Source organism: Vidua macroura, chromosome Z (genome assembly GCF_024509145.1).
Source record: "Vidua macroura isolate BioBank_ID:100142 chromosome Z, ASM2450914v1, whole genome shotgun sequence".
Taxonomy (NCBI): domain Eukaryota; kingdom Metazoa; phylum Chordata; class Aves; order Passeriformes; family Viduidae; genus Vidua; species Vidua macroura.
The window spans coordinates 7,865,682-7,881,782 of NC_071611.1; the positions used below are offsets into that span (position 1 = coordinate 7,865,682).

Below are 16,101 nucleotides of genomic sequence, written 5' to 3' on the forward strand. Positions count from 1 at the left end.
TCTTACTGCTGTGTCTATGCTTTCAGTCAAAACTGGAATCAGGTTTTATCAACAAATGCAAAAGAACCTTTCTAATGAAGGCAAAAGGGAGTACCAAACCAAAATACTAAATTCACAGTTAGAAAACACATGAAAAAATAATTCAAAATATGAGACAGTGAATGTTCACAAATGCAATACCACCTAACTCAGACACAGGATCTCATACATCATGGTCACTAGTGCAAGATGCCAGTGGAAAGGGCTAATATTCTCTTTGACACAACCAGACCACTAGCATATCCTTAAATTCTCATGCCAAGAAAGCTACTTCTCTCAGCTGTCAAAATTTTTAAATGGCCTTAAAACAGAAGGTACAGTCTTTTAAGACAAAGAAGTTAGTCACAAAACAACTGTGAATGCCCACAGAGTATCTACAAACTTTTAATGCTTTTTAACAGTGACTAAAGAGTCAGTGAGCAAATGAAGCTTTCAGAATTCACTGCAGGAACCCAAATACTAAGCATGCAATCCCACAGTTAATTTACACCCATTTAAATTAGAACTACTATAATTGTGGTCTTCCTCACCAGTGATCCTAAGCTCTGCTCTTTTGTGCACTGACAGTTTTGCACTTTCCAGTGAGTGAGCACCAAACAACTATCAGGAAACAGTATTTGTTCACTTTTGGATCAGCTCTCCAAACCAGTTACCACCTTGATAAATGCCAGAAAACCTTTACACTAAGCCACCAAAAAACTCTGCTGCCTAGAGCAACCATGTTGCCTGCCTCTTTTTTTTTTGTAAGGGTTAGCTTGCCTGTCACCTATCACCTCACATTTTCCAAGTCCCTTAACTTCCAGGAGGATCTACTCCAGGATCTTGCCAGGCACAGATGTGAGACTGCCTGGCCTCTAGTTCCCCAGGTCTGTCTTCCTTCCCTTTTTAAAATGCAGGTTATGCTTCCCTTTATTTCATTAGTGGGAACTCAAATATGATGGATAGTGGCTTAGCCACTTCCTCTTCCACTTCCCTGGGGACCCACAGATGTATCTTGTCAGGCCCCATGGACATGTGCAGTTTCAGATTCCTCAAAGAGTCTCAAACCTGATTCTCTCCTATAGCAGATGGTTATTCATTCTCCCAGCTCGTGCCTTTACCTTCTGTAATTCATATGGCTGGAAATCTTGTGGGAAAAGACCAAGGCAAAAAAAGCCATTAAGTACCTCTGGCTTCTCCATGTCCCAGTTAGCCAGGTCCTCTGTTTTCTTACAGAGGGGGCCCACATTTTCCCTTGTCTTCCTTTTATCACCAACAGTACAACTTTAGCATTCCCAACCAGAACCCTGGCTGCTCAGACAATCTCACTTCTCTCTTCTTCCCAGGCTACATTTATTTGCTTCCTCCTTCTCTGGGCTTTGTTTTTGTGTTTGAGTTTGTCCAGGAGCTCCTTTTCATCCATGCAATTGGGGTAGATTTGTCTTCCTTTTGGTTAGGATGCATTGCTCCTAAGCTTGGAAGAAGGAATCCTTAAAAATATTAACACACTCTCCTGGGCCCCTCATCCCTCTGGGGCTCCATCCCATGGTACTCTACCAAGCAGATCCTTGAAGAGGCTGAAGTCTGCTCTCCTGAAGGTCATGGCAGTAAGCTTGTTATGTGTCCTTATCATTGCACCAAAGACCTCAACCTCCACCATTTCACAGTCACTGAAGCCCAGGCTGCCCTTGAACTTCACATTCCTCACCACTCCACAAGCCAGTTTGCTCCCTAGGCTGCAAGCACACATTGCCAGCTCCCGACAGCTTTTCATGTTTAAGAAGTCCAAAGTCCTTCTCTGCAGGGCTGCTCTCAAGTTCTTCTCCCCCGTCTGTATTTATGCCTGGGATTGCCCTGACCCAAGTGCAGTATCTTGAACTTCGTCTTGTTAAACCTCATGAGATTCCCATGGGCTATTCCTCAAGCTTGTCCAAGTCCCTTTGGATGACATCCCATCCTTCAGGTGTGTCAACTGCACTTCTCAGCTTAGTATCGGCAAATTTGCTGAGGGTGCACTTAATCTCACTGTGTCAGTGATATTCATTAAAGAGCACCAGTTCCAAGACAAAGCCCTGAGGGACACCATCTGTCATCAGCCTCCATCTGGACATAGAACCACTGACCACAACTAACTGGATGCATCCAACTAATTGGATGAAGCCAATTCTTTATCCATCAGAAAGTTCGCCTTTCAAATCACCTCTCTCCAATGCAGAGATAAGGATGTCATGTGTGACCATGTCAAAGGCCTTACAGAAGTCCAGATAGATGATGCCAGCCTTTCCTTGTTGATTGTTACAATCACTCCATCACAGAAGGACACCGGATCAGTCAGGCGCAACTTGCCCTTCATGAAGCCAGGATAACCAAAGATGCTTGTCCCCTTCCCTGACAGATGGAACACATCAGTCCCCAGAAGACCAGGTTTCTCAAAGAGAGTCCCCTGGTCTAAGAAGTGAAATCCCCTGTTGTGGCACAAGGCCTATAACCATCTGCTGATTCTCCAAATATAACTGGCCCTTTCGACCCACTTTGGTTTTGACTGGGAGGATGGATGAAAAAACTACCTGCAAAAACTAGCTGCTATACAGAGTGCCTTATGGCCACACCCAGGGCTCTGTAATCCCCCTTGATGCTGTTCAGACTGCTCCTGGCTGTACCCCTTGTGCCCACATGAAACAACCACAGGAAGTGGACTGCAAGAAGCCTGGTAATCTCAGTTACATCCCTGATAAGAGCCCCTGGTAAGTAGTGCACTTCTCTAGAAAGCACAACATGTTACTAAAGGGGTGCCTCTGTACCTCTCAGAGGAGTCTCCTCCTACTGTCACTTGCTGCCTTACTCTTTGTATTTTTCTTCTCCTGAATGAATTCTAGAAAGGTCGATACTTATACCCAACCCAGGCAGGAGATAAGTTTTCCTGTTTTCACTAAAACCCACTAGGAGTTCAAAACACTCATCACATAATCACTTCTCCACTCTGGTACCATCTGTACATGGCAAGAAAAGCAAATGCGCACTTCATGGCAGCACGAGAAAGGTGTGTAGAAGCACAACTCAGATGGGACTAGCCCATTAAATAACCTATTCTGCAGAAAATCAAGTCTTCTAGACCTAAATCCTTCCACTGCAATACAGGTGCTTTATTTCAAAACTTAGATTTTCAGGGTTTAAATTAAAGGAAGTTTCTTCAAGGTTATGAAATGGCCTGAAGAACAGCTGCAAGAAAAAGGAAATGCAGACTGGAAGGGCAAGCAACACTCTAAATTTGTGCTTCTCTCTGACTACATAGTAACTGAACCGCCCTGGTCTCTGCTCTGGCAGTGCCATCCTCCCAGCAGAACCAAGTTGACAGAGACTTACTAAGCCTTAAGAGGTAAGGAGGCGAAGTGCAGAAACTTTGTATTTTAGGTTACTCCATACTACCAAAACAAACACCCAAGTTGGATTTAATTATTCAAATTACTTTTGTCTTTATTAGTCACAATAAAGCTAGAAGCAATTAACCAGTTTTATATACTGCATTTACTCCAGAAAGCATTTTTACAATTCATGCTGAAAACTTTCAACTCTAAAATTACATTTAAAGGAAAACAGGTGACTTGTTACAACTAAACTATGATAATCTCAAAAAAAAAAAAAAAAGTACATGACAGATTTTCTTAATTAATGCAGAATGAGCCACAGCAAAACTAAACTAACTTCAAATTTCGACTTCCAGAATGTCTGCTCCACATTCATGTTTTAGGAAAAAAAGCCATTCTCCTTAGTTCTGGCAAAAAAATTCCAAGACATATCCTGTGCCAACTGGGCTAAGCTTTTAAACCAAGGGAATGTTTATACATGCAATTCTGGATACAGAAACTCAATTTGTTCAAGGATAGCATACTTCTTATGTTAAAAAAAATGAAAAGAGATCAAGAGTACAAACTGGACTATAATCAGGTATCTATGAAAAGGATGAGCTGTTTTATTTTCCTATACAGCCAGTAGACAAAACAAGAGTTGTAATTAAAACGTAGCATTTTTTCATTTTTATATCTGTTTTGTAGGAAAAAAAAAAAAACAACAACCCTGGCAGAACCCACATTTATGGCATGCTCACGTTGTTCTAGAATAATGAAGTAAAGAGATAAACAGAAGTGCAAGCAACAAATCTGTCTTGCCTTTGCAAACCAGGACATGAGTCTATAACTATTTCTATGCTGAATCAGAAAAAAAGCCCACCTACCTGTTATTCCTTTATAAACCATGGTCAATTAGATATCTAGGGAAGAGCACATGAACTGAAACCACCGTGCAGTTTCTTTGGATGCTTTCCTGGTCTTCAACTATTTGTGGCTTTGACTTTCTTGGTCAAAGACAATTTACATACAACAAAATTTTGGTTGGTTTTTCTTTTTCTTGCCTGTGGTTCCTTTTTAGGATGAAATTGCCAAGTCTTTTTATGTATACATTTCCTGCATCACATCATCTTACTGAAAGGAGTTCCTCAGGTTCACTATGTATGAATGAACATACACTACATGTATGAAGAACCAACTCTTTAAGTTCATCTTGAAGCTGTAACCTGCTGATCTCATTTAATATTCTCTGTTTTGCATACTTGCTTGGCATGATCAATTGATGCCCCCACAGAAGTTTAACAGAGCTCTACCATACACCCACTCAGTCCTCTCTTGCAGGCAGAAAAATCCTAGACTATTTGTTCCCCACACCCCATAATTGCAGACTTCCCAGTACCTTTCTAGCTCTACACCCTGTTTTTTTCTCTGCATCCTTTTCAATATGAAGTAGAGGAACTGGGAGAATCAGACCTGTACTTAAAATTGAAGATGCAAGAACCCCAAAAAACAGCAGCTTAAAAACAACCTGTGCTTGTAAAGTTTGACAACTTGTATACAACACTGCAGCTGATTAAAACACAAATAAGAAAATATTTCTATAGTTGATAATCCTAAACACATAACCATATGCCTCCTTAATTTCTTCAGGAGATTCCAGACAGTTGCAAATCCTTGCTATACTGACAAATATAATCACTTTGATGCAATTACTGCTCATCACCATTACAGTATTTCTTACATTTAAATTAAGCTCACACAAGAAATTTGGTTCTGAAAAGAAGCACAGGCATCTTAAAACAAGATATTCCCTGACTTCAGTGCAAGTTTACACCCTTAGTTTAACAAGCAAAGATTTAGCTTAGAGCAATTACAGCTGAGACGTGTCCTGTTAAACTCGTTGTGATATATTTTTGTATTCTGTTAATCAATCAATAATTTGTATATGCTTCAAATCCCTGATACCCTGCATACCAGCACACAGTGGTGTTTGCACTCTGTGTACCTACTACCCTATGAAGTTACAAGGAGCATGACACGGTCATTAATGGAAGATCTACTGCCAGATAAAGCTAGTGCCTTACACACCAAATATCAAATATTCAGTATAAGGGTTTTTCCCCCTCAGCAAACAGCACACTATCATCTCTGTGTCAATCCCATTTTAGCTATTTTCAGTTGCTTATCATTTCTTTAAATTACATTTTGTACTGTGAAGCAGTAATACATATGATGGCCCAACAAATCTCCTAGAAGGCAGCCAGTAAGATAACTCCTGCCTGAGAAGGTAGCTTAAAATAGAGAGTGTGTTGCTCAGATAATTAGCTGACCCCTTATTTCATATCCAGTGCCTAGATTTCTACACACACACTGCATGAAACATTTCTAAAAACGGGTTCTGCGGTGATTACCAGCAATCTGTTTACTTTCAGCTGAAGTATGTTATCTCTCATTTGACTATTCTGTGTAACAGAAAAGAAAGACTACAGAATGAATTGGCAGGAAGCTTTTTATTATTATTTCTATTAATTTCCAAAGAAAAAGGCCACATATCCCTTAAAAGATACGAACTGAATTACACAGATTTCTAAAACTCCCTGAAGATTTCAAGAGTTTGCATTGTAAAATTAATCAGGTATTTCCTGCCATGGAGTACACACACTTGTAATATCATGCTCTTGTAGTTGGCCAACAGGTTTATCACAGACACTTCATTAATATACTTTGCTCACAGTACAGTCTAAAATATTTAGTAGAGACATATAGTAATACTATGTATACGAAGCCAGTGAACAGAAAATCTTTGAAGTTTCTATTTCTTCAGTTAGACAGGTCAGTTTGATCTGATTATGAAGTTTGATATATACGATATTAATCTAGAAAGCTACAGCTTTGACAACAAAAGCAGTGCATAGTTTGTAAGGTAAAAGCAAAAAACCACTGCATTTGAAATTAATCTCTAAGTTTTAATGAACCATTTCTAAAAAGTCCTACTTTTACACTTATAATTTGAAAATAAATTACAATTTTATAAAATAAGTAACTGCAAAACTTACATTCTATCTACTGAAAGTGTAAACTGTCAACACACCAAAAATTGTAGCTGTGAACTATACCACACCTTGGCCCTGTAGAGCTACTTCTCTGCACACACCACTGGGTTTTTGATGATTCACAGGCACTCTCACACGCAAACCTTCGGAAGTTACTTCTTTGCATCTTTGCACACCTTCAAGGTGCAGATCTGGAGACAATGAAGTTGGATGCACTTGTCTCTGAATGCCTTGTTACCCGACATTCCCAAGAGAAAGGAGTCCTTTGAAGGCAGATTTTTCCTTGAGTCAGATGGTACTAAGTACATTAGTTCTGTATACATTTGATCAATTTAACTTATTTAATACACTCGTCCACCCATAATCTGCACCATACATTCTTACTTATTTTCATTCCTCTGACTTTAAGGAAAAACAAGCCTCTTTCCATCCCAACCAGTGAAAATCCAATTCAAATACACATCACCTGATTCCACATCCAATCCATTATCCCACCTTTTCTACGTGACAGGATTGGAGCTGTACCTAAAACTCCACAGTATTCCTTCTCCACAGTTCTCATCAACTCTTCCATGTTGAATTCCTTTTCATATTAAATGTCGCTAAGGGGGCTTGTTCTTTCTCTGATTGGCTACCAAAAGCAGAAGGCAAGCCTGACAACTAGAGCCATTCCAAAGAAATGGTACAAGTATACATCAAATCCTTCCCAAAGAGCCATACAGATGGAATCTTGTGCTCTCCTGCTGCTGAAGTACATCCTGAGGAACCCAGCACACTCCCACTCACAGGAGGCTGGCATGAGTCAGTCTGGGAAACAGCTCTCCATAGCCAGTGCACAGCAGCCTGCCACACAGGAAATTACCACAGAAGTGATTTCTGTCAATTTTTTTTAAGTTGTTCCAAGATCAAGAAATGATAAAGGGTAAGGGAGTGGGATGTACCCAAGTACAAGGTGGCTGAAGTGTGTATGGAATCAAAGGATAAACAAAAAATGCTTAAGAAGAAGCTTTTAAAGAAACAAACGGGAGAGTTCTATTTCAGCACATGAAAGCAGTGCCAGTTCCACAACAATGCCACCATCTCACCTCTCCCACGACCACGTTTCCCACGGTCTGAAGGCCTGTCTCCTTGACTGTTGTCCACTCCATTCTCTTCAGCTCTAACTGTGGAGAGAGGACAGCTTAAGAGAAGCTTTAGAGACTGGTACTTGACACAATACAGCCATTTGCTTAACCCAAACCCCTCAAAACGAAAGGCAAAATTTTCAAGTGGGATGGTCAAGAGATCTCAATCACCCCTCTTCTTTAAGGTCTCACTAGAAGCAAGTTATGTTTCCTTTGTACTGGTCAACTAGGAAGCAAAATATAAGAAGGAAAAGTCCCTCAGGATACAAACCTCTACAAGTGCCATGTTTTGCAGCCTACATTATTTAATGAGATAGGAAATACAGCTGCCCCATCCTGTGTTTCCTAGATAATGCACTGGTTGACAACAGTGAAAAAATAAAGGACAATCAGTAACACCAATTCTTCTCCTTTCTGCCCATACTGCATCCCTGTAGAAGCTTGGAAACAGATTTCTCCTCTGTATTTAAAGCAGAGGGATGATGACTGGGTGAAGGTAAGGCACTAAAAGAGGTCTGCAACCTAAGTGTTTTGTGGGAAACTTCTGACAAGGTGCTTTGAAATATGGCTAGCTACTTGAAGGAGAAAAAAATCCAACAAAACTGGCCTCTTGAAACACTCACTGATGAGACTTTGTACTGCATTTCTCCTAATGGCAACAATAAAACCAAAAATGCTCGGACATAAAGTTGGGAAGAAAATGCCAAGACTTGGTAACCATCTGAAATTTCTTTAATTCCAGTTTACAAAAAGAGAAAGGAAGCATCTGTCTCTGGTAAAAAAAATTGCCCTTTGCTTTCATTTTGATTGATCTAATTTATACTTTTCTAAGTCCAGCTCCATGTTTTATTAACATTTTTTCATCTTGACTTTACTCTATCCTACAAAAATTCACAACATCTATATTGGAACAATAGTTGGATATCTTCCAATTATGAATAAGATGAGTTGCCTAATATTGTAAATATTTTTCCTGCTTATAAGTACAAAGCTAAACATATTGTATCCATTCTGATTTCTTTTCTCATCTATCAGTGTGGCAAACAGCCATACAGACAATCCGCACAGCTTTGAGAATGCTGACAGAACTTAGCTAAAAAAAGCAACATGTATCCGATCATGATCTATTGTGACTCTATCTGACTTGGAAACATCCGTTTGCTTTTTTTTTTACATTTTGTACAATGTATTATTGAAACTGTAGCAAAGCTTTAAATGTTTCAACTAACAATGAATTTTCTCTGTTGCAGAAACTCACCTTTGGTTGATTTATGTGAGAAATATATTTAGAGATTAATAATCATCCCAGTGTTTTCATTCCCCTTATGAGAAGATGAGAACATCTTCAGGTTCTCCCACTCATAAAAGGAGATGGAGTCAAAGCTGGATAATTTTTTCATTAAAAGAAACAAAAAAGTGTATCAGCTGTGCATCGACATACTTGTTCTTAAGCAGACTTACAAAGAGTCAATTCTAAAACTTACATGAAGAACAGCAATTTGTACAAGATCAATTCATCAAACAAGAACAGAGAATTATATTAAACTGCGTGTCTCTGAACAAGTACAGACCATCCCAAAACCAAGTCACATAGACAGATCAAGCATACCTGTGCCACAAAACAAGTTACGATCCCTTCAACGCTGAGCTACAGACAGACAGACGTTGCTCCATTAAGTACTTGCTCTTAGCTCAGTCGGTTTCAGCTGCAAGTAAAGTGTCTCAATCTTTAAAAATTAATCCTTATACGTACACTCTCGTCCACGGCTGCCTCCTCTTCCTCGTCTGTTGGAACTTCCCCGTCCGCGACTCACTTCTCTGTCCCCTCGTTTCTCTCTGTTCTCTTTGTTTTCTGAACCTTCCTTTCCAAGGCTTTTCTTCTTTCCCCCTACGGTCTCCCAAGAAGTCTATTTGGGTAGAACAGAATTAGACACAAAAGTCAAAAAGGAGGAGACACCTCTCAATGCACGCTTTCTAACCCACACCCCCCTCCAGTTCATGGAAAAAACCCAGATATTTGTATAATGTCACATATGCAAACTACACTGATATAAATGGAAACACAGGCCGTATTTTTTCAAAGACATGAGAAAGAAACAGAATATGAGAACCCCAAATATTTCTGGCTATAATGGACTTTTACTAGTTCAATGAAGACTGGATACTATGAACATGAACAAAACTATCTTTTTCTCCCAGGAAAAAAACAAAACAAAACAAAACAAAACCAGCCCTTGTAAGTATCATTGAACAAAAACTGGTGAGAATAAGTATCTGGCCTAAGAGGAAAAAAAAAACAACAACCCCAAACAGAAAAGAAAAACTTTCCATCCAGGCTCACTAGAATTTAAGTCCCAGAAGACAGAGTGGCAAAACAACAGCTTGGGAGAAGTGATGATAAGCCAGACCATCCACTCTTAATAGCTATAGACCATCAAACATAGCAAAACACAGGAAAAGCCATGTCTAAACAAGACACGGGATTGAGGTCCAAATGTCAGGCTTCTGTTTTAATATTAAACTCAGTCTTTAAAATAAATTCAAGGATGTTATCAGCTCCACAGGAGTATCTGTAGGAGTTGAAAATAAAATCACTAGAACACTTGCCAAGAATAGCTCAGCAACTCATATATTACGCAATTGCATGGTTAGTCTATTAAGTCAAAGCTGCAAAACAAGTAAGAACAAAAAAAGGTATTATTTGCAAATCATTAAGATGGTAGAGAGGTTTACATGTATGTCCCCATTTATAGGAGCTTACAGCTTAAGTAAGATATTCAATATCAGAATATTTGCACATACAAATTGTGAAGCACTTTAATATGACACCTGACAAGCACCTACATCAAACAAAAAAGGTTGTCTATCAGTAATTTTAAGTCCTGTCTTATCTCTCAATTCCACCAACAGCAACTCAGCAGCCCTGAGTAGCTGGGACATGGCCAACTAGCTCAAGCTGCCTAGGAAGCCAATGCAATGAAGAAAGCAGGTAACAAAGCAGTTTACAAACTGAGTGTTACAGAGTCTCCTTTGAGAGAATAAGAACAAAGAGAATGGTTACTCTCTCATTTTTCAGCATGGCATTGTCGAGAAAGAATGGTGAAATCACTTTTCAGTTCCACCTCCAGTACGGAAGACTAAATCAACTTTGGTGAAGCCCAGCCAGAGCTGACCAGAGGTACAAAACTAAACACATTTGAACACCACCACCTTATCCGTGAGGCAGAAAGCTGCTTCCCCCAGTAAGTACCACAAGGCATCACCTACCACCGCTGGTCTAACTGCACCAAAACATTCCTAGTGCTTCTCACACCTCACAGAAGGAAAGATACCTGCACTGACAACTGAACAGACAAGTCTGTAGAGTTCAGAATGCACTAATTCACTGATGGGCTTGGTGCCAAAACATCTTTGACCATTTCAGGAAACACCCAAAACTGGATAAGGCTGCAAAGGTGAAGAGGAGCTCCTGAGCGAGATTTAAAATTACTTAGGAAGGATCAGTAAAAAGATGACTATGAAACCATCAGATCTATGCTTTCCCACAATACAATTTTGAGGAAAGCCTTGAGAAAGTCAGGCAGGTCCTTTAAGACAGAGGATGGTGCTACTTCTGAGCATAGGGATCCATTACAATCCATAGAGCTGTCTCTCTTTGTAAGGGAAGTAATTGATTACAATTTCAGCTGACAATGCCTGAGGCAACCCAAATGATAGTAGGTCTGTCCTTACATGGAAATAATAAAAATCTGAAAGGTCTATTTTGTTCTATCTTCAAAGGTTTAGTAAGTAAAACACAGCTGAGCATAAAATGGATGTAAGAAGTCAAATGAATACAAGTCTTAGGCAAAGAAACATGCCCTTCTCTACTCATACACAAACCTCTAACTATCCCAAGCCAGATTGCTACAACTGTTGCAAAAAGAAAGTCTTTAAAGAGACAAAGTCAAACACTTACAGCTTGTAGATCACAGCTCTAAACCCCAAAAGCAAACAAAAAAAGATTAAGACAAAATTGGCTGAGTACCAAATAAACTATAAATACACATCTTAACTATCACTCCTTGCTCTTCAAATTCCTTCAGTTGAATGGACACATCTTTCAAATTAAGTTTAAAAAACCTGCAAGTTCATCAAAGCAGAGTGAGACTAGAAAAAGAGATTTGGAAATCTGCATTCAGAATTTGTAGTACCTCAGCTTACAACTCACATCAAATCCATGGTTAAACTGTTCACAAGTATAATGGCCTTAAAACAAATCCTTCCAACTGGAGGCCCACAAACTTTCAAAAATACATTTCTTCACACCCATCAATTAAAACTCCTTCCTCCTTGACTCCTTCACGTTCTCTCTATTTGTTTCTATGTTGCATTTTGTCTATAGAGAGCAGTGGGTTAAGAAGGACTTGTCAAAAGTGCAGAACATATCAATATCACTTGTAGGTGATGAATGAGCTCAGAAAGCTTTTTCCATGTCATGATCAGTTACAACAAATTGCTAAAATAAGAAAGGATTTAATAGTCTCTATCAACCAGTAAACCACTTTAAACTAAAAAATGGCAAATATGAGAAGTATAAGAGAACACAACACATTGAGACAGATTTAAGTGAAATGCTCTCCTCTACTCCCAGCCTGTCAGTATCATGTACTTTTGTGTTTAGAAGACCTCAACTCTGATAAAAAATGAAAAGGGGATAGAAAAGAAAGTTTCCTCAGTCAAAACAGTGTTTGTCCCAGACTAAGGGTGTGTGAGGGGTGAGTTTCCTCATTAACAATAAACCAGAGTACACATCCTGACAAATCACAGGAAATACTGAGTGTTCAGCATCAAGAAAGGAAGTCCAGGTTACTTTTCCAACTTGGATGATATAGAATCTAATTTAAAGACAAACTGTAAGAAATCCCTCCAGCAAAAACTTCAACTGCAGTAAAACATATTTTCTTAGTATCTCTTGGGATAAAAAATTTCACTGTTCCACTTTTTAAGCGACATTATTTGTTGTTGTATACACATAGTTTAGTCTCTTCTTCCTGTTTTTCAATTAAGTCATGCAAATCAACAACACAAAGAAGCAACTACTTTTTGTATCCTTTCCTGCCATAAGTAGCATTATCAATGCAACTTGCAGATGTGGAAACTCCTCCAACTTCAATACCAGTAACTCACACCTACAGAACGTGCATAATTTAAAATACCTGCCTGCCCTTGGGTTTACAAAGATTGATCTTTTTGATGGTCTCAGGCCTCAGGAGGGTCTACAGAGTAACTACAAAACCTGCAGCATGAAACAGGCTTGTGTCTGAGGGGGCACTGAGTTCTGCTGCAGAGTTAAAACTGCTGTATATAAATGAAAGCACAGGAACTCTGCAATAGACCAGTTGAACACCCACAACATTTTCCAGATTCAGCCTTCTCCAAGGTATGCATGCAGTAGAGAAGCTGCCCTAGTTTTCATTTCCTTCAAAAGAAATTGAATGGAGACATGGAAATTAAAAACTTTTGAAACATGACTTCCCCAATGTCCTTCCAGAAGCTGAAAATCACAGCAAACAGGAGTAGTTTAACATGGAAGTAAAACCTTACCGTGTCTGAACTTCCTTCCAGCAGTATGTTGATTGCTCTGTTCACATCCCCATTACAATCATGTAGTGCCACTATGCATTCATCTTGGTTTTTCCCCGTCACTTCCATAAGCTGGCAGTAAAAGTCAGACATGTTAAAATATCTAAATTAGGCTCATAAGAAAGTAAGAGCTAGTATGACCACAAATTACAACAAAATGCATAGTTACCATGTCAGAGTAAGCTAATATACAGAATAAAGTAATCTGCATTTTACAGATCTGCTTGAGATTCAGATGAGAGAGGAAGAAGCACAAATTAATTGCTAATCAAGGAAGTACTCTTTCACACTTTTTTTGTTCTGTATGTTTGCAGCAAATGCTGCCAGATGCAGCAGTACATGAGTGTAAAGGACCACAATTGTTATAGTATCATCCTATCTCTTTCTCCACCAAAATTGCCCCTCTTTATCCCACTGTGAGAAAAGACATATAGGAAGACATAGCAGAGAACAGATCCCCCTGGAAAACCATCCAGACTAAGAAATACATTATCTTTCAGACAGACTTGATCCATTTCAGCATAAAGCCACACCAGAGTCACAAAGCTGATTAAGGAGATCTAGTTCTGAACTATGCTCCTTGAACTCATGGTGTATATCCAGGTGTATATCCTGAAGAGTGTGGGACAGAAATAATCTGTCACGGGGCATTCAGCAAATTCATTTGAAGAACAAAACCTACATGAGCTAGAAATATATATGCAGAAGGTAAAACATATTTTATGCAGAACTTAATTAATCTCCTTCCCACCAGCACAGCTGTAAGTACTATTGATGAGGGTCCTTTGGTTTCACAAAATACAAGATTTCATTTTTGGCACAGCAACAGAACTAGTTTGTAACAAGGACAACAAAAAGCATTTAACAATGCTTTAGAGGAAGTTTTAGAGATGAAAAGAAACCAAGAAATCTGCTCCTTTGCTGCATTTATGCATTCAAGCTAATTTTTCCCTCCTGGGTGTAGTCCTAGAGCTTCATGAGCTGTGAAGTCATCATGAGCTGTGATGCATTCACTAGGACAAAATCACCAATAGCCACAACAGAACAGACACCCATATTGTCAGGACTGCTTGAATTAATGGTCTCAGCTATAATGAGGTAATGAAAGCTTGATTATCTAACACCCAACACTCACCATGGTAGAGGAAGTGAGAGATTTCATTTATACACTGTAATTCTATAATTTTAATGCATACATGGATCTGTGAGGTAAGATTATTTTTTAAAATAACATCCTGATTTACCTTTAAGCTATCATCAGACTTTTACTTTTCCTGAAAAACTTCGAAGATATTAGCAAACTCAGCTTACACAGACGATGTTTTTCTCACGTGCATGTACTTGTGGACAAGCTGAACGCATTCTTTATTCTGACAATCATTAATCATCAGGACCATACTAGAGAGACACACTGAGGAAGAGACACCAGCACAAACGAGTTTTGGCTTAGGGATTTGTCTACAAAGGAAAATACACTGAAAACTACACCATCAGAGCTGTATTACCACAAAATTTCTTGTAAAAAGATTTCACAGTGCAGTAAGAGCACCTTTGCCTAGTTAAACTTATGTCCTTCTGAAAAAAGTTTCATCTAACTCAGAAATAGATGCTCTACCTCCAAAATGTAAGGCAGCTCTAGAACATTTTATTGTAGGACAAAAAAAACTTGTACCATAAGAAACATACTTGTTTCACTTTATCTTCAAAATCTGCATCATTCTTATCATAGATCATCTGAGCAAGGCGAATCTGTTCTGCTGTTGCCTGAAAAAAGATAATATCCAATAAAGTACACAAAAGGTAACTATATTTTTTAGTAGTATATCACAGTATCACTGCCTTTTTCCTACGGGTTCTCAAAAAGAACATACACAACAAGCACAGAGATGCTGTGGGGGAGGGATCAATATCTCGTCTATTCCCATTTATAGTTTTAAATGTTATTTGCGATAGAAGCAATTCAACACATTCTAATCTATCTGAAACACACTTAAAGGTCACTGCACTGACAAGATCACCTTATAATAACACAGAAGGACCAGGGAAGACTACATTTTAGCATTAATGCTTTGACTTTTATTTAGGATCTACTAATCCAGTGTTAAGAGTTTTATTGTAACGAACTGGCAATAGTATCTCTAAATTAACTACATCTCTGATGATCCCTGCTCCCATCCCCTTCCACAGCTCTCCCACCCACAATCTGACCCTGTAGTTTTATTGAGCACTTAAAAAGACTTGAGTCATATCTAAGACTTTGCCCATGAACAGTTTTTTTTACAAGCAAATACTGGTCTCTGAAAACTGGTAAAGCAACTTGCTATTGATGAAATATCTGGTGCTTCTGCAACGTTTCTGGACAAAAATGCACACTGGCAACTTGCACAAAAGCTGAGAGACTGAAAGAGATGCAGTCAAGTACTTAAAATCCAAACACACTATGGCTGCCCCTGAGAGAAAAACAATTCTAACACACACATCACTTCATAATGGGGCATCTGCAGCCTATGAACTGCACTCCCAAGAAAATACCAAAGAACTGTGTGCACTACAAGATCCTGGACCTCATTTGAATTCTGCTCAAAGAGAAGAGACTACTGTTGCGTATAGAGAAAGCTGATACTGAAGAGAGCTAGAACCCACTATGCAGCTACTGGGGCTGCAGAGGTTCTTCTTCATTGAGTGGGATCAGCTCATCTACTGGAATTTTTGACAGAAAGGGTCCACCCTGGGCAGCTGGCTGAATCTCACCTTTTGCCGTCCCACTTCACAGGATACACACTTTAAATACTGTGCCTCACAAGGTCAGATCTAATCAGAGTCAGACTGTTTGGCTTTTGGAGTTTACCACAAATGCAAGTTCTAGAGGAGGTCACCAAAGTCTAAAAATTACTCCAACAAACACCACCAGCTGCTCATTTGCTGAACGGTTACTGC

General features: G+C 39.1%; 1 protein-coding gene across 9 annotated transcripts in view; it reads right to left on the reverse strand.

The window, feature by feature from the left end:
• The window catches only part of LOC128821686 (ubiquitin-associated protein 2-like), a 120,411-nt gene that overhangs the window by 79,305 nt on the left and 25,005 nt on the right, over positions 1–16,101 (reverse strand). For all 9 annotated transcript variants that reach the window (XM_054002878.1, XM_054002877.1, XM_054002876.1 and 6 more), the window contains 4 exons: positions 14,851–14,928; positions 13,126–13,236; positions 9,293–9,446; positions 7,501–7,578 (listed from right to left, as the gene is read on the reverse strand). In XM_054002878.1, coding sequence (XP_053858853.1) covers positions 7,501–7,578; positions 9,293–9,446; positions 13,126–13,236; positions 14,851–14,928 — 421 coding nt within the window. The remainder of the gene's footprint in view (positions 1–7,500; positions 7,579–9,292; positions 9,447–13,125; positions 13,237–14,850; positions 14,929–16,101) is intronic.